The sequence below is a fragment of the Uloborus diversus genome, chromosome 4 (assembly GCF_026930045.1).
Source record: "Uloborus diversus isolate 005 chromosome 4, Udiv.v.3.1, whole genome shotgun sequence".
In the NCBI taxonomy this organism is placed as follows: Eukaryota; Metazoa; Arthropoda; class Arachnida; order Araneae; family Uloboridae; genus Uloborus; species Uloborus diversus.
This window is the reverse complement of record NC_072734.1, coordinates 143,927,799-143,948,200: the sequence shown is the minus strand read 5'-3', so window position 1 is coordinate 143,948,200 and position 20,402 is coordinate 143,927,799. Positions and strand designations below refer to the sequence as shown.

General features: G+C 33.8%; 1 protein-coding gene across 1 annotated transcript in view; it reads right to left on the bottom strand.

The window, feature by feature from the left end:
- The window catches only part of LOC129220895 (beta-1,4-glucuronyltransferase 1-like), a 122,006-nt gene extending 104,020 nt beyond the window's left edge, over positions 1-17,986 (bottom strand). The window contains exons 1-2 of the mRNA XM_054855328.1: positions 17,918-17,986; positions 14,261-15,280 (exon numbers count right to left, since the gene is read on the bottom strand). Of these exons, the coding sequence (XP_054711303.1) occupies positions 14,261-15,280; positions 17,918-17,986 (1,089 nt within the window). The remainder of the gene's footprint in view (positions 1-14,260; positions 15,281-17,917) is intronic.
- Positions 17,987-20,402: the final 2,416 nt, after the last annotated feature.

The window sequence follows — 20,402 nt, the reverse complement described above, 5'->3', positions numbered from 1 at the left end:
ATAGTTAAGTGATTTAGTAAATGATTGAATGAGTAAACGCAATTGAATAGTTCACTTTGTTCCATTCACGTGGTCCTGCAAGTACCCTCTTGCACTTGAATGATTGAACAAGAAATTTAACATATAAGTAAGCTTAACATTAAATAAATAAAAATTGGGTCGAAAATTAGTAGGTGTAAATTAGTATTTAAAATGTTAAAAACAAATTGTTTTAACATTTTAAATAATAATAAATAATTGTTTAAAATGTTTTGTTGTTTTATCAGTTTATAACAACAAAAATAATTTTTGACCTAATGCGATATGAGGATCAATTTTTGAAAATTATTTGTTTTAATCATATTTTTTGATATTCAGAGATAACATTTCCTGACTGGAATAGACTACAATTGTTACTGCATAGTTAAAATATTACTTGATAGCCGGTGCTAAAAGCTGAGTAAATATTTCATCAGTTGATTTTGTCCGCAATTTCCCTTTTCCGCACATTCCCCTACTAGAAATATTATTGCAACACGTATTATCACGTTACCTGTAGTCAAATACATAATTGTAAAATAATATTTATGAAAGAGGGTAGATCATTTAAGGAGCTTTAATGAACTTTTAGGAGTGAAGTTTTTAAAACTGCTTAAATGATATAGGGAAAACCATTTGTTTAATTTATACTCGTGGAAGTTCAAGAAAAACATGAAATCTTGAAAGTTAAATAAAATTTTCGTTAATCCTCATGTACATAATAGCCAGTGATCGAGTAACGATCTCGACGTCATCAACAATGTAACTCGCGCCACTACATGATAATTTGATAATATGTTTTAGTGTTGTTTTCCTGCAGGGAAAGGCTTTATCGTGAAAAGGCTGAACTGGATCCGGTAACTTGCTATTTTACTGGTAAAACCAATTTTAGCCGGATGACGAAACAAAAAAGGGGTCAACAATGAACGCTATCTACTAGAGTTTAGGGTTAATCCACTGGAGTTAGGATTAAAATTTCAACTATCCAAATATCATCAAACAGGCAATTGCTTCCTTCAAATGTAGAAGCAATTTTTACCCGTCATATTTTGACGGGCAATTTTCCAGTGAGAAGTAATCATGAAACACTTCGTGAAATGTAAGATACTGGAAAAAATTATCATTTTTTTTTTTTTTACTTTTACATATAAAACAGCGAAAACACTGATTTAGACTTGGTTTTGGTTACACTCATATGACAAAAATTGACAGAACTGTGTTCATGTGCATGTTTTGAGAAACATGATCTTAGGTCACTTAGTGACCTTAAAGGTTAGAAAGTTGTATCGAATACAAGGTTTCCCAAATCTGGGGGGGGGGGGGAGATCATGGCGCAGGGGGGCTGCGTTATTAAAATTTTTAGGGGATGTTTAGAGGGGTATTTTTTGCTTTTGGGGGGCTCTCATTCTTGGGGATTTTTTGGTAATTTGAAGGGGTGCGCTCTCGCTCTTGGGAGGGGGGAGCATCCTTATTGAAAAAATGATTTTCGTGTCGAAGAATCTATTACGTTTCTCATTTAAAAGAAATTTAAACGAGTTTAACTTTTTACTCGTAATTTACAATTGTAATGAATACAGAGTTATTTTTCAGTCAAAAGCAAATAAGCAAAAATAAATATTACCACTACATTTTCGACATAAATATAATAACGTGAAAAAACTTCATTTCAAATGCAAAAAAAAAGATTGAAATAATGATTATGCAAGTTGTGTAAAGGCAAATTCGTCCGAAATTCTTTTCCGAAGTTTAACTTTTTTACTTGCAATTTACAATGATAATGAATATAGTGTTATTTTGTAGTCAAAAGCAAATAAGCGAAAATAAATATTACCACTACATTTTCGACATAAATATAATGACGTGAAAAAACTTCATTTCAAATGCAAAAAAAAAAAAATTGGAATAATAATTATGCAAGTTGTGTAAAGGCAAATTCGTCCGAATTTCTTTCCCGAAATAAGACATGTTGAAACGATAACAACAGAGCTACGCCAGGCAAGCAATTATCTTTCCAATGCAAGGAAGCCTTTCCCTACGGCAAAAGAAAACCGGAAAAATTGAAAAGAAAACTTTTTCTTTTCATAAATCATAACCATGTAAAAAAAAATGTGCAATGAACTAAAGAAACCAAAAATCCTCCTCACCTAACTGACATACTTATCAGGGTTATCATTTGAAGACATGAAATATTCTTTTTAAAAAAAATCTCCCCCCAACCTGCCTAATACCTTTTAAATTGAACTGCAAAAGAAAAGACTAAGTTTTCTTCTTTTCAGTGTTTTGACTTCCATGAATACATACAAGCTCCCGCGATGAAACAGAATTATTTCTTCTTCTTTTTTTTTTTTTTTTTACTATTTTCATTATTTGGTTTAGAATCGAAAAAGGAAAAGAGAAAAAACAATTTCAAGTTAAATTGATTTTTTTAATAAAATGGGAAAATTGAAATTTGAAGGCATACATGATTTATACGATTTGAATTGCTTCGCTTTTCTGTTCTTTAGGAATAGATATAGAAATATATTTCATCAATATTCACTTTGGAAGACGATTATTAGGTTGGAGTGAAAAAAACGAAAGAAGAAATATCTAAGCGTGGGAAAGTTATCACTTATCAAGCATATCATACAAAATAGCATCATACAAAATTTCAGCTAATTCAAGTAATATCTTTGGCTGCCCAAAATGAATTTCAATTGTAAGTACCTGATCTTTACCAAACTGGCGAAAACAGAAAGATAAAATGTAATATCTCTCCCGTGAAACTGCGAATAGTTGAAATTAAACTCTAGAGAAATATATACTAAATGTATAGTTAGTTGAATGGCCTAAGAGAGAGAGTTGGTCTGCAAATGTGCATTAAAAACGCACATCGCACATGCTCTATCCACTCTAACTAGTCTTTTTTACATGTTCGCTGCTGTCAACTGCATTCTTTGTTTCAGCTGCTTCTCTTTCTCAGTTAAAACAAATGGGTAATTCCACGTGACACGTTATTATTTGATGAAGTTTTACAAAAGTAAATGGTATATACAGTGGCTCCCAAAAGTGTTCGTACACCTACGACTTTCACTTTCAATGAAGTTGGCCATTATCCATTGGTTAGAATTAATATTTCGGAATAGGTATTTTATTATAAGATCTATGATCTATTTTTAACAAAACTACATGAAAATTTTTAATAAAACATTAAAACATATTTTTTATAAAATCAAAAACCAAAAATTGCTAGAAATTTTATCTCACAAAAGTCTTTGTACACTTTGAAAAAATGTCAAAAAATTGGTAAATAATCTAACTTTTTACAAAGTTATTATTTAGTAGAATATCATGCAGTATCAACAACAGCTTTTAAACGTCTGGAAATATATTTCATTGTTTTTTTTTTTTTTTTTTTTTTTTTGTTCAATTTCTGAGTAAGTGTTCAGCCGCACTTCGAGTCTTACTGTTTCTAGTTCACTTTTCGTTTCAATGGTGTATTTTCGTAATCCAGCCACCAGATATCTCCAAATATGTTCTATTAAGTTTAAATCTGGCGATTGATTAGATATTTCTAAGCTTAAGGACAATTTTTGAGGCAACAAACGCAAACATGTGCTTCTTATCGTTATCTTGATAAAAAAAAAAAACAAAGTTGTTTCTGATTACCAAATTTTGGGCTAATATTTTAAAATTATTTTTTAAAATATTTAAATAAACAGCATGATTCATTATTGCATCAAAAATTCCAAATTTCCAAGTCCTGATGCTGTTATGCACCCTCACACAAGAACACCTTCAACGTCCTGATTAACTGATCCAACTAAGTTCGTAAGATTAAATTCCTCATTTTTTCTTCTCTTGACAATTATACAACAATTTAACCCAAAATATTAAATTTATTTTCATCTATAAGTAAGACGTTGTTCCAAAACGTTTTGAGCTTATTTATCATTGATTTTACGACGGAAAGCGTAAGCTTACTGATTTTCGCACGAACAAGAAAATTTCTGTGGGAAGAGGTCTCCTATAATCCAGCTAATCAGAGAACTTGGCGAGCAACTTTACGTGAAAACTAAACGTAAAATGTTTCATTCAATTCTTCAGAAGCTTTTTCAGCACTCAAATGTGTATTTTTCATATTTTTTTTAACTGTAAACCTCTGATCACGCTTTGTTAACTTTGCCAGTTGATCTTTTCTTACCTTGTTTTTGATCCGATTCTTGTCTTTAAAGCATTTTATGAAGCATTTCACTATGGAATGGTATCAATTAACTAATTTGGAGACATTTCAAACCAATTTATGGCTACTGTGAGGGAAAAAAATCAAATTTCGAATCATGTTTGTTGTTTTCTACGCATACCTATCATTTAAAAATAATAAGCAGAATATTAGGAAATAAATAAATAAAAAATTGAAGGCAAATGACTTTACAGTGTCATTACAATGCAAAAACAATAAAAAAACCACATATGAGAATTTTAATCATGAATTTTTTCGAAATCATTTCAGTGTACGATGACTTTTGTGATGTATTTTTTCTCTGTCTCTTCGTTTTTTGACAAATTTCAAAAATAAAATCTGGCAATATTTTGAAAAAAAAACTGCTGGGTTTTATTCAGAATGGCATAGGAATGATGTGAAAAAAATTTGGACTTTGTATTCGAATTCAGTTTTGCGTTATTTTGGTTTTACTGCAAAATTTCAAGGTGTACGAACACTTTTGGGAGCCACTGTATATTAGGTACCATACCTGACTTAAATAAAATTCTTTAGTCATCTGGGTTACAGTAAGAACCTAGAAATATCAGTACTTTAAATTTTAGTACAAACAGATGGTGTTTAAACCTGAATTTGGCACTGTAACTCACGTTACAAAAATAAGGAACTCAAGTTTTTTAGATTACTGAATGGGAATGTTTATTCTGAATGGGAAAAAATTCTAAGTTTTTAACTTAGAATTTTCCCTCATTCAGAATAATAAAATCCGAAAAATATTTCATACAATAAAACACATTTCTGAGTTGCGATATACTAAACATAAAAATAATATTTGTTCTACAATCATTAATTATGACTCTCAAAATTTTGAGTGTGACTCAAGTTACAATGGTCCGTGACTCACGTTACTTTTCCCAATTACATTTCCCATTGTAATGAGTCAATAATTGAAAAAATGCATTTTTAATTAAAAATCAATAAATATTTAAGTAGATTAGAGCTAATAAAAATTACTTTTGATAAAAATTAGTTATTCTGTAAGAAGATCGGTGATACAAGTGTAAAATATAATCTTGAATCAATAAGAATTTGAATTTGTAGTGTATGAATCAGCTTAGAGCATAAAATATTTTTCTTGTTTTCATGCCACTTCGAATTTTCTTGGTGGTTGCATTGAAGTGATTTCTAATTCTACGTTGGTACAACTGGTAACTTTTACACTACACCATCTCAATAATAACATTAAATATTGCGTAATGGTTGTAATATGAATTGGTAGCTAGAAGTAAGTTTTTAGAAGAATTTACTATTCTCAACTACAACTAAAGAATAATGAATTTTAAACAGTTCAAATAAGAACAAATGAGCTATCGAGTTTGCTTTTTAAAAGTTTCCCATATTGTAACGACACTTCTTTTTTCTCTCAAGCTAGTCTGGTTAAACCATTAATTTCATAAAATTCTTAAAATTTGGCTTAGGTAAAAAAATAAAAAGGATCTCCTCCTTATATACTCCTTCCTCTGGACAAAATGTTTTTCTTTTATACGCATTATAATTTTTTTCGGCACCTTTTCTGCTGTTACTGATGCCTTAGTTCAAAAACTACAGAAGGCAAAAAAGTTCATGTGGAACTCAAAATATAAACATGCTAGCAATCTGAGGATCAAAATATTGACGTTTACAATATTAAAACCTTACGAAACGATAGACACTAGATAAAATTATGCTATTTAATTACCGGCAGAAGTATTTTTAACCATATGTAGGCGTGTCGTGTGCATAAATGTTAACCTCCCATTAGCCCTTAAAATAACTTTAGGATACATTATAGAGGGTGTTCCGTTTTAACGTGCAAGACCTTTATTTTCGCAACCGTTAGTCTTAGATGTATACTTCCAATTGCAAAAATGTTCAAAATCAGATGCAGAGTTAAGGTATTGAAAGTTTGAAGCAAAAATTAAAAGGACTCAAAAAATACAAATTTTAACTTTTTATACGGGCCCCGGGTCCCCTAACTAATATTTAGAGAAATAATCTCGATTAAAAACTATTACTGGCGCAAAAAACGTGACATTTGTGCGACCGAAACTCTAGGAGATATTCCAGTTTAAAGTTTTAAGGGACCATACAGAATGTGAGATTGGAACTTATCGTCCTTTCAGTAGAATAACAGGTTGTCAAAGTTAAAAAAAAAAAAAGTATTTATATTTTTCACTGTTATTCAAAAATAAATGCAAATGTTATTTCGTGATACGCAAAAAAACACTACAAAGCCTCGAACAATTTGAAAAACGGCACTCTATGCACACATAATTTTAAGCTCTTGTTAACTGCTATATTTTCCCCCAAAAGGTGTTCTTGACGACGAGAGAAAAGTGGTGTAAGTCACAAAACGCTGCGTTAAAATATCTCGGTGAACATTGGTTGTGCTAATTTCAAACTTTTTGAGTTTTAATTATTTTTCAATGGAGATTATATCCTTAAATATAATTTAGGGGACCTGGGGCTCATATGAAAAGTTAAATTTTGTCATTTTTGACTTATTTTTATTTTTACTTCAAATTTTCAATATCTTAACTCTGCATCTGCTTTTGAACATTTTTGCAATTGGAAGTATTCATCTAAGACTAACGGTTGCAAAAATAAATGTCTTGCAGGTTAAAACGGAACACCCTGTATACCATTAAGAAGTTAATTTCATCCTGTATTGGCTGTGACTCACATTACGTGTGACTCACGTTACAAGATAAATATGCTTATTTTCAAAACAGAAAAATAAAGAAAATCAAATTGGCCAATAATTTCCTTTTAGAAACATAAATGAGGGGGCTCAATGCGGGCCAATTAGTCACGAAAAGGTATTCTAATAATCGGTACATTCCATTATCCGGAATCAAAAGGACAAATTATACAATGGCTTGGTTCATTGAAAATTTATTACATTAAGCGATATATTCTTTTAACAGATATTCCAATAAGCGGGCTAAACTGTGCTTAAATCACAATATCCTACCACTTCCTATCATCAAACCCTCCGTGCAAAAAATAAATAAATAAATGTTGCATTAACAATTGTACTTTCAATTTCTTGGGTATCAAAAATAAACGCAAAATGGGAAACCATTTTCGCAGAAACGAGACCTGATAGTCATTTCACGAACAACTCGAGTTTTCGAAAGAATCTAGTTATAAAAACCACAAAATGGGTACGAAAATAGAAGAGAAGCTATTTGCTTCTTCCTAGCTTTAATTTTAAAATTATGAGCTAAGTATGGAAGCAAGAAAAGAATATTTCGAATCATCTAACAATAACTGAAAAAGAATACATAAGCATAAAAGGAAGCATTTTGTTTGCTTTTTCCTTGCAGTGTTTTACTTTACGGTTATGATTCATGAACGACTAAAGTTTTCCCCTTTTTTCACGTTTTCTTATCCTACAGAGACTTTTTTCGTTCCAAAGATAATTGCTTTTTTCATGAAGCTTCTTTTATTGTTATCGGGTCTGCATATCTTATTTTGGAAGAGCATTTTTAAAGAAATTACCGAAATAATGTATTCTTTTTTTTTTTTTTTTTTTCTGGCGTAGAAAATTTTCAGTTTGGTTTAATAATTCAAAAAGAATATCTCAAAGGTTGAAGGTATATGATAGCAAAAAAACTATTAATATAGGTTGGAAATTATGTTTGCAACGAAAATTTCTCAAAGATGGTTTTTGCTTGCACATTGAAATAAGAAAACAGTAACTGATCTTTATCATAAGATATCAATATCTTTCAGGATTTATGATTTTTTATGGTATTTTCAAATATCGGTACAGATAATGAAGACTAGTTTCAACCCTTTAGGCAACAACCAACTCTGCAAATATCTTTTAATGTTATCTTCAGTGTGTCTCAGTATAACGCTTCAATTGCAATTTCTAGAGCTGTTTCTCAAGTTGAGGCAAGCACCCCCACAAGGAGACTTCGTTCTCAGGGGGCAGTTCAAGAATCAGTAATTAAGATAGGGGGCCCAAATATTGCACATGTTCCTAATATTGCCCATTATAATTTCCCAATGACTATTGCTGCGACAAAGACGATGAACCCTACAAAATCGACTCTCCAACAGCAGCAGTCAACTGCAAAACTCGGAGACACACGTCAGCCTCATTTTTGTGCCATAATTTTTTTTTTTTTTTTAGTTTTTTCTAGTGAGGTAATTTATTAAAAAAAAAATACTCTGTTTATTATCAATATTAATAGCAGCAATTAGTGTATTGCATTTTCTCACTAGCGCTATGTAAAGCAACGGGAATTGGGCTACTGGTTAAGTTTCATTGACACAATCCGAGTCTGGCTGTAAAGGCAACCGCGTTTGCTTGTTGGGTTGTTAATAATATCGCCTACCAAAGTGCTCCAGCTATTGCCCAGTAGGCGATACAGAAAACGGGGGAGCAGAGGCAGCAACATCAATTGCAAACTCTTTAGCAACATCCTACAGGTCCATCCATAATCATATGAACTCTTTCATTACCGTCTGCAACGAGTTCCTCGGCTGGATCAGTTTATTACCACCAGTTCTTTAAAAATGCGCTCCGAGAAAAAAGGAAAAGAAAAACAAAAGTGAACGACAGCTCCCTTTTTGATAAGCTACAAGCTGATAAAACTGAAAAGAAACGAAACGAGAGAAAGAGAATGCCTTCACTTAATTCAACCTAGAGCCGCTATATACACTGGTGTGCAAAAATTAAGGACGAGACGGTTTTTTCAATATAACTTTGTACAAAAGCTTTCCAAATCAACACATTTAATACCGTAAGATCCGCAATACGTAAGGACATGTGTAATGTAAGCAACACTTACTAAAAGAGAAATCAGAGGGATAAAAAGAAGCTTTATTGAAAAAGTAGCATGGAGCGCAATGCGACTGAAGGCCAAAACATCCCTGTGATGGGTGTCCAGCAAGAAACATCCGGTCTTTAGTAGGGGATATGATCTCCCCGACTGCTAGGCAGGCTTCACAGCGTCTACCCATGCTGAGAATGAGGGTGTCAATGAGTTGTTGAGGCATTGCTGCCCATTCGTCTTGCAGCGCCAATCGAAGCTCCCGAATCGTTACTGGTGGTAAGGTACGAGCTGCCAAGCGTCTGCCTAGAAAATCCCATACATGCTCGATGGGATTGAGATCCGGAGATCGTGCTGGCCAATCCATACGTTCAATATCCTCACACTCTAAGAGCTGTTCGGCAGCTACTGTGAGATGACATGGTGCATTGTCGTCCATGAAAAGGAACTGCGGACCCATAGCGCCTCTAAAAAGACGCACATATGGAAGAAGAATCTCGTTACAATAACGGGTCCCGTTGACTGAACCTGCGTCAAAGATGTGAAGGTCTGTACGACTACCAAGAATGATGCCTCCCCAAACAAGAACACCGCGACCTCCATACCTGTCCCTTTCAATGATGTTCGAGGGATGATTGCGGCTTCCCCGCTCTCTCCAGATGAGTATGCGATGAGAATCGCTACTCAGACTGAATCTACTCTCATCTGTAAAGAGTACTCGTCCCCATTCATTGTCTCTCCAATTCCGGTGTTCCTGGCACCACAGAGAACGCCTTCTCCGATGGGCAGGCGTTAGAGGTACACACCGTATAGGGCGTCGTGCAAACAGACCACCACCGTGCAATCTTCTGGCCACGGTAAAACGCGATATCGGTCGTCCAGTCGCCTGTGTCGTGTGTCTAGCGATTTCTCCCGCTGTCTGCCGCCTGTTTCTTCTGGCCTGTAAGACAATATGCCGGTCATCTTCGGGTGTGGTTCCTCGTGGACGACCACTACTGAACCCCCGGATAGCTGTTCCTGTAGTTTGAAATTGTCTCCAAAGTCGTGAAACGATGCTGTGAGCAATTCCGATTTCTGCAGCCACACTTGTCACACTGCGGCCTTCCTTCAACTTCCCAATGATTCGACCTCGGGTAAAAGCATCCAGATGTCGTCTAACAGATTGATTATTCGCCATTTCTCGCTGAGGCAGCAACTCATTGTGATTTTAACTGCTATACGGCGTGCAATCTCTTTGCCAGAAATACTGATCTTACACCGACAACATGCTTTATACTACTCAGACACTCCCCCATTACGTCTGCCTGCATATCTGCGCATGTGCAACCGTACATCACCTTACTTAACCTCCTGATTAGACTTTCTGTCCGCTCTGCCTCTTCGTTCAGCTGATAAGCTAATTTTTCGACTTCGTCCTTAATTTTTGCACACCAGTGTAGGTAGGCCGACGCATCAGCTTAAGTTTAGCCATTTTGGATCGGATTTTCATAGTTGCACTGCTAGGGTTACCAAAGTAGAGTTTCGGATTTTGCCAAATTTGCCGAAAATAATATTTTATTTAATAAACAATTCACGTGTCACTAATAATTACTCGCAGTAAACAATCACCAAACGCGATAACTCGCTAGAAAAGACAACCAATCAAACACGCGCTCCGATCCAAAATGGCTAATCTTAAGCTGATGCGCCGGCTCATAAGGACCTTAACAACCCATTCAGCTGATGACGTTGAGCCACACGAGAGCGAATGAGAGTGACGATAGCAATGTGGAGAATGTCGCACATTACGGCATTTGTAAAGAATTTATCCATGCATCATGCACGGTGAAACTTGGTTAAGAACTAAGAAGGTTTTTCATTGGTTTCATGAAAAACGTAACAAAAGAGAAAAAAAGATGCAAAATTTTGGTATTTTCTCAGATTGTAGCTCATTCAGTACACGTTTTACAAAGTGTACGCAAATGCATGTAAAAATAAAATATATTTGTTTTAAAATTATATTTTTGATTTTCCAACACTTTTTTTATAGGTGATATAAGGAACACTCGGTAGGCGGCATTAGGAACATCGTTTTATAAATTGAAAATTTTTATTTTTTCAGGTATTTTTTATTACATGTTCAACATGCTGATGATATTAAAGAATTATTGCGTGAATATCTAGCCACATATTATGACATTAACTTCAGACCAAGTTCATGCTTATTTGAAAATACTTATTCCTTTGGGAAGCAAATTAACCTTAAGTAGGCGTTATTTGTACCCCATACTTTATGTAAGAAATATGTTTCAAATTTTTCTTGAAAAATAAGTCCATCCCCCTCGTCAGTGCACAACAGTGGATTTTGGGGAGGGGAAGAGCACAGGGTGCCCGTGCCGCTCCCAACAGGAAAAAATTAATTTAACTACTCCATTAAATATTTTTTAATTTGTTTTCTAAGTAGCAAAAATCAAATTCTTTAAACTGTTGTTTAAAAAAACACGCATCCAACCAGCATATTTGAATGAAATCAATTTTGTTTCCTATAAGAGTAACGTTAGAGTCAGAAGTCAATGTGAAAAAATTATTTAATTGGCCATATTCACTGGCTTAGGATTCAAATGTACATTCAATCGCGATTCATCCATTTATTCTTCTTTATAGAATAGGTACCTAACAGTATGAGAGACTAAAAAACATTTTGAAAGAACTCCGTGAAAACTTATAAAAAAATGTATGAGGAGGCTTTTTTTTTTTACTTTTACTCTTCGGTGCCTCTTCCAAAAACTGTTTCTGAGCTCGCCCCTGTCAGTTCAGGTCCCAGAATCCACATATCCAGAATCCAAATATCCAGAATCAACGAAGTCATTTCGTACTGTTTCCCCAAGTTGAGAATAAAATTAAAATATATACATATTTATTATGCATAGAGTTTAATTTCTTAGAAAGCGTCCACGGAAAGGCCACAACTATTGAAATTACAGCAGTTACAAATGTATTTCGGCTGCTTCATTAACTTGAAGGTTTTTTTAATATGATATGCATGTCAGAGTCAATATGCGTGTAGTTTTCAGAGTTTTTTTTTTCCATTAGCGATCCCGGAATAAGGTACAACAAATATTTTACCAGTGTAGCACGCATGGACAGATAAATATTCTCATATTACTTTAAGAAAATGGATTACTTAGTTGTGCGAATAACAAAAGATTATGTCACCAGTTAAGTTGATTAGCAATTCAAATTTACAAGAATCGGGTGCCCGTAGTTTTTTTTTTTTTTTTTTTAACCAAATTTAACAGTAGTTTTCCTGGGTATATTGTAGGTATGTCGTCAAAATAAGGATGAAATCAGTTTCGGAACAAATGCTGACAGGCCGAATGTGGCGTAAATTGACAGAAGTGCAGCAAAAAAAAAAAAAACAGATTATAAAGTCGGAGATTTTAAGGGCTCTGCTAAAAGGTGCCCGTTTTGATTTTAAGTCATTTTATTGACATTATAGGGCAAGCATTTATTCAGAGTATTCCCTAAATGACGTCACATTTTGAGGGGGTGAGGGGGTACAGTTTGTGGCTAGGGGGAAAGCGTGGGTAACAAAAAATGTAACATCATACATTTTTCATAACAATAAAAATTAGTCTGGCGTGTGACTAGAGCAGGGGGTTCGATAAAATGTGACACTTTGAGAAAAAGGAGGGAGGGGATCATAAATGTTGAAAAAAGTATGACATCATTCATGGACAGCCTCTTGGATGATTTAATTACATGAACACAGCACAGCTAAGACAGACTAGAACACCGTAACCTGGAAAATATCTCTCATTCTGTAATCTAAGCATAAATATGAACTAGATTTTGGAATGAACCGAGAATTTTAAAGATGATTCTGCTATCTGAACTCGAGAAACCTGTTGACTTTCGTCAAATCTAGATTTTTTTTCCTGTAACACATTATTTCATACCAATTACTTCTCAACAATATTTTTAAAAAATTGCATTCGTAATGTTTCTAATAACAACGAAGTAAATACGTTAGACACTCGTAAAAAAAGAACTGCGCAAAAACCCTTTATAGTCTTGGCAGAATTGTTTGTCAAGTTTTTCAAACGAAGTGACATACACTCCTCCAAAATTTGCTGTTACTGCAGTTCGAAGTAGATATTTCCGAAATGTGTACTTCAAATGGGATCTGAACACACTTTATTGAAAAACAATTAAACTGGGTTTTGAAAATAAAATAAAATACAGTACTCTCCAAAAGTTCAAATAGAGTTCAGCCCGCCATATGGAATAGCTAATTAGTCACAAAAAAGTATTCTAATAAGCGGTACATTCCATTATGTGGTATCAAAAAGACTAATTACAATGCTATGGTACATTGAAAATTTGCGTTTTCAATTTGCAAACTCATCAGCAAAGACTGCAATAAATTTTAGACACATAGTGATTTGAAGAAATGGGATTACGTATTTAAATGTCAAATTATAATGGTAAAAAAACAGCGTTCTGAAGCACAAACTGAAAAATCTGTGGCATGAACTTAATTCGAGTATACATGATACTCGACTTTTCCCCAAGTATTTTGAGCTTCTTTATGCTAATCAGCAGACTCAATAAAGATCGTTGCTGCTTTACGTCCAGAATCTCAAAATGTTTTGAGGTTGAAAAAGAGTTTCTTTAACTCCGAAATACATACATGCAACCACATCATAAAAACTTTTAGATAAATTTTCATTTCACTGTAAATTTAAATTGGCATTTGGGTGAGACAAACTCTTTTATCATTGCTAAAAGCAGAAATAAAAAACAGTAATTATGAAAAGAATAGTTAATAAAGTTAGAAAATCGATTTCAAGACTGAATTTAAGCAGGCGTAATGAGCTTTGAGTTTTTTAATTTTATCAAATAATACAGGTTTATGAAGCCTTCTTCCATTTAAGTCATCCATTTAAAAGCTTCTGTAAAAGCTTTATATATATATATATATATATATATATATATATATATATATATATATATATATATATATATATATATATATATATATATATATATATATATATATATATATATATATACATATACTTGTTTCAAGACTTGATATATATATACTTGTATATATATACTTGTTTCAAGAGTAGTGCTTTACACTACTCTTATCCCAAAATTCGTTTCCGCACAGAGGTAAACGAAAGAGTGAAAAATAAATAAAATTATGAATGGTATAGCAAACACTTACTTGACTTATCCTATTGAAGCCATATTGCCGAAACCGTTCATCATAGAAGGGCACTACATTTCTTCCAATATAAAAGGGCTCCCACGGATCTCTCCACAAGACTTCAAAAAGTACATTCAGCTTAGGGCTTGGAGGCTCTTTTTGCCATGTCTCATAATCGGTATGCTTTTGACACTTCCAACACATCTCGAAGTAAAACGGTCTCGCCTCCATCAGTTCCAACAACTGCAAAAGCCCAGTTTTATCACGCGGAACTTCTACACCATCTTTCACTTCAAATGCGGGCACAACGTACACCGTTTTATCATCCTTGTGCGAATCTATGAACAATTTGTTCGTGACGGCAAAGTCCATGAAATCGGAATACAGATTGTCACTGGGAACCATGTCTATGTCAATGACGAAAACGAAGTCAGTCAGCGAGTTCCGACGGCCAACATTCCTCAATAAATTGTTGGGATAAGGTACCCCATGCTCATAATTGTCTGATATTGCAAAAGATGAAATCCTGTCTTTAACAGTTTCGCATGGATCTAGTACTAAAGGCTGGGGTGAGGGTGCCTTGTTGTATGGGCTGTTTAGTGGATAGACTAGATGAAAACTTGCGTTTGACCTGGCTGCTGGCACACAACGCCTTAGGTTGAGAATAGCATCAATGGCTAATGGTATATCTTGTGTGAGACTAAAGATTGCCACAGAAACTGGTCCATGCCACCGATCTAAAATATCTTCCAAGTGCACTAAGTGTTTAATAGTTGACTGAGTGACGAGGCTCAGATCTTGTCTAACATTGTTCTTCATTCCGAAACTTTCAGCTCTCATCACAAAATTGATGATCCTGTATTCACCACTCGAATCAAGGACACTGCTCTGTTTGATAGTCTCCAACATTCTTGTCATGTCTTTTTTTAGTTGAGCCTCTTGATAATCTTGATGATTCTGCCAGTCTGATTTTTCTCCGTTCCGAAGATTGCTATTCTTTCTAGCTTCCAGACGGCTGAGGAGAGTCATGTGAATCACCTAAATTAAAGGGGGAAATACTAATAAGTTTTTGGATCAAATCAAACCATTCAATTCTATCCTCAATTAACAACGAAATGTGTTTACTACCAGCTTTCTTTAAATTTTTTACATTAATACAGCGTGAAATAAGAAAAACAAATTTTCTAAAGCAGTGGAAAACATCAAATAGAATGTATACAATAACCAGACAACCCGGTCATCCCATTCAGAGACAGCAGTTTCATCTTTGCTGTGGACTCATCGACCTGGTAAGTAACTGAGCTGGAGGCAGATGTCATCTCATTGAAGCTGAGAGTACCAACAAACTGGTAGGTAAAGTAAATTTATCTCAACAGCAAGAGTCCACAGATATGGTGCGATTCAACTCGTAAATATTATTAATTTTCATTATTATTTACGAGTTGATCGGTACCATGTCTGCGGACTCTCAATGGTGAGAAAAATTAACTTTCATCAATCAGTTTGTTGTCACTATCAGCTTCAATGGGATGACATCTACCTCCAGCTCGGCTATTCCATATTCCAGACTGATGAGTCCATAACAAAGACGAAACTGCAGTTTATGGATGGGATGATCGGGCTGTCGGTATATTTCATGCAGTCCTACCTTAGCTTTGGCTTATAGGAGGTCACTTACTGCTTAATCTCGGGGAATGTTCTAAATGGTAATATTCTAAGATGTGACGAATCTTAAGTCATGAAAGGAAACCTTCAAGTTTAGTCTCAACGACTCATCGAATTTAAATTACTGCTTGAATATCAGTAACTTGCATTGTTAGAAAGAAATTTATGACAAAATTAAAAGACATTCATTTGAAATCAACTCTGGAGTAAACAAATTTTTAGAGAAAATACTTCATGAATTGGTTTCTTTGAATTTCTTAACAAACCAATCATTATAATATCCAATAATAACATATTGGACTAAAACAAAACAAGTGACGTAACTTTATATTTTACTCCCAAAATCTTCTCGAGCAACTGGGGTGACGCACGCAAGATAAGTTTTGTCCAAATCCTTTTTTAGTATTTAATTTCAAGTTTTCTAATCGCAAATAAAAATTGGACGCGCGCACAAAAACTTAATATACGACGAATAACTACCTTTATGCTCAAAATTAAAATAACCAGTTATCCAAGGTTTCGAAGCGCAGAAATTGCAGATTGCTGCAGACACGTGTTTCGGTGTTACAAGGAACACCTTTCTCAATGCAAAGAAGTATGAGCTTCTGGATGAAAAGTCATCCGAGAAAAACAAGACGGCGGAACAGGAGACAATATAAATGCCAAAAAATAGAAATTTAACAAAACAAAAGAGACAAAATGACACCTGGAGCCGAAATTTATTATATAATTCCATCAGGAAAAAACCGTTAAGTAATAAATTTGCAAGAAAACCCATGAACAATGCAAATAGTTCAAAAATTAAACCAACTCTTAATAAATTATCATTAAATTGATCGACCCGAAAAATTATGTATGGAAGCAATGTAACAAATGGAGAAATGCAGAAAAAATCAGAGTGGAGGATAGACAAATTGGAATTAGCTGATCACAAGTTGTTGCTAAGATTCTGAAGCAATTCCAATTCCAGGTGGTGTTTTCTCCCATTAACAAACTTTCCTTCTCTTCTCTTAAAGATTCTATTCACCCACTTACTTGTTGCAAGATCTATAAAATTGCTTGCAATTGCGAACTCGGACACATTGGACAGATCCGCCGTTCTTTGAAATTTCGCTTAAAAGAAAATCAAAGCTATGTGAAAAAACAACAGCTGAATAAATCCAGTATTGCTCAACACTGTTGGGATTCGAATCACTCTTTTGATTTTAACTCTTATCAAATCATTCAAAATTGCCCCAATTCGTTGGATCTTGATTTTTGGGAATATTTCCACATCCTGAGGAACCGATCTAATTTAGTGAACGATCTTACTGCAATTCCATATTTTTCTTCTATCTGAACTCCTTTTTTAAAATAGGTTTAGTTTTTCGAATATTTTTATGTAAACGTCGTACATTTCCTACTTTTATTTCCTCATTTTTTGCTTTCTTATTTCGTTTTATGATCAACTAATTCCAATTTGTTTAGCCTCCACTCTGGTTTTTTCTGCATTTCTCCATTTGTTACATTGCTTCCATACATAATTTTTCGGGTCGGTCAATTTATTGCTAATTTATTCACAGTTGGTTTCATTTTTGAACTATTTGCATTGTTTATGGGTTTTCTTGGAAATGTATTACTTAACTTCTTTTCCTGGTGGAATTATATAATAAATTTCGGCTCCATGTGTCATTTTGCCTTTTTTGTTCTGTTTTTTTTTTTTTTTTTGGCATTTATACTGTCTCGTATTCCACCGTGTTGCTTTTCTCGGATGACTCTAGAAGCTCATACTTCTTTGGATTGAAAAAGGTGTTCCTTGTAACACCGAAGCACGTGTCTGCAGTAATCTGCAATTTTTGTGCTTCAAAACGTTGGATAACTGATTATTTTAATATATGAGTCTAATGGAAGTATAGGAAATAATAAAAGAAACGTTTTGGTGGCATTCATTTTAATGGTATCTTAAATTTCTAGACCATCTTTTAGAAAGTAACTACAAAAAAAAAGAAGAAGAAGAAAGAGAAAACTTACCTGTAGTATGGCTATTACGACAACTAGGAGAATCACAACTCTTCTCCACAAAGCTGTCATGTTCGTCATTTTTAAACTACTGTCACGTCATGACTTGATGATCACATGTTTTTACATACTTAAAGTAGCTTGAAGTATCACAGGTTAGTAATTTCATATCTTTGATATTGTCAATTATTTGCTGCAACCATGTCGAAAATAATCGAATCAAATTTCAGCACTGCATAAGAATCAGTTTCAATAATTTTATTTTTCAAGTAAAATAAAAGCAACTAGATTTACAGCTGAATTATTTTTAAAGAAGTAAAATGGATCGAATCAGAAAAAGAAGTTTTTTTACTTTGGTAAATGACAGTTCACTATTTATTTGTTTTCCAAAAATAAATAAAACAGGCTATTTATAACAAGATCATTAAAAAATTATGCAGCAGTGTTAAATTTCATTTGGAAATCCTGCTGACTAAGTTTTCGTAAGACATAACTGGAAAAACATTTTTAAACGGGGAAAGTAAATATTTTTTTCTGAATAATTTTGGCTTTAAAAAATAATTTTTTACATAATAGCTTTCATTTTATATTCCCTTGGATTTTTATATACTTTCCCGCTAGCTAAAAAGGGAAACTTCCAGTAAATTATTCCTAATTCTAATATTGCTAATGATAGCCGATTATCGCGTCATGCATTGCATATTCTATCTAATACTCATTGCATTATTACACTGCATAAAATCCACGCGTTTTTCTCACAACCCACCAAATCTGCAAAATACACTCCTCTCTCCTTGCTGCTTGATCGTTCAACTGCGACTAAACAGACCCTCATTCCCTTATTCCGCTTGAAAACAATCAAAGTACCGTTACTTTTCTGTGGCGCTGCTCTCCGGGCAGTATTTAAAATTACCTACATTATTAAAAAGAGAGGAATGATGAACTTTAAAATACATTCACGTTTGTGTTTTTTTATTTTTCAAAACTTTTTTCACCTAAAAGACAAACATCATGATGTGTGACTTCGTTATTTTTTTTTTCGGAACAGCGTAAGTGAAAAATCAATAAATCGTTATTTCTGTGGATTAAAGAAATGCATTAGTCATTTTCTTTAGATGACGACATTTATTTTAGTTATCAGGAAGCTGTAAAATGTTTGTGTTAGGACAGTAAAAACGCATTTAAAACTATGAATGTTATCAACCTAAAAATTGTGAAAGAAGGTTAGAAACATCTCAACTTCTTATTTTGACCAGAAATTGTTAAGAATGGTTAGATCCCGACAAAGAGACTTACTTATGACATCATATCCGCGATCAGCAGTCGAAACTTTGGTGCCGCCATCTAGTGGCTAGTTATACAAGTAGGCAAGTAATCAGAATGCTTGGCTCAAATCGCGGGGAATAAAAATTATATTTTCTAAATATTTATGTGAAAAAAAAAGAAACATATATGAATCTTGTTCCTAAAACTTCGAAGCAATATTTAAAGGATGAATCAAACATAATGAGAGAGGGTTCTGTTTTCCTTTTTTTTAACAATCGCAAAAATTGCTTATTGATTTCACTCAGTGGTGTCGTAGCAGCGCGAATTTTTTCACGTGAAAACAGGGGGGGGGGATGAAATTTTTCGAATTGAAAGACCGAAAAGCCGTCCGTATGTATTCATTCGTATAATTTTGAGCTTCATGGGGAGTATGACCTCCTCCTTGGCTGCTCCACTGATCTCCAACCTCAGCCGGGTGTAAGGAGTAAACTATTGTCTTTTTTGATATGTCACACCAATCACATGACCCTTTTTGCTGAATTACAGGTCCGAAAAATCACACAACCTCATTATTTCTGTATCCTAGGGTCAGAGCTCAATTAACCTCTGAAATTAGGGGAAGTTTGGTCTCAATTCGGGGCCCCCCACTTTTTCTTTGAGAAAATTTTTCTAAACATTCTATGCACATTTATACAACACTGACTAATGCTAAAACTTAATTTCACCTTACCGACTAATAGAAATTTGTTTATTACACATGTTGCACTTGAATTCTGAGGAAATACGGGTAGTAACATTTTGAATCATCTTTGTCACTTCGCCAAAAAAATTAAATGTCATAAAATTACATTGTAACACAGTTGAGGCAAATCCCGCATTTTAAAATCTAGCTCGTGGCTACATTTTATCAAATGTATTTCTATAATTATTCAATTCTTTCAAACATTTTTTGTTTAGAAAGTTCTAAACGTTTGTAATATCTTTAAAATACACAGTAAAAAGCAGAAACTAGAATTTTTAAGCAGTTTTGCACGCATGTTTGGTACCCCTAAAAATTTGAAGAGGCAGCTCAAGCTTCCCGAGCCTATTGGGTAATCAGGCCCTGACTAGAGTAAAATCACTTACTTAAAGTGTTTTCTTTATAAGGCACTACAGCTGCTATTTAGTAGACGTTAAAAAGGATGTAGTGTGCGGTGTCCTGAATTTTTTAAGTTAATTTGTAAATAATTTT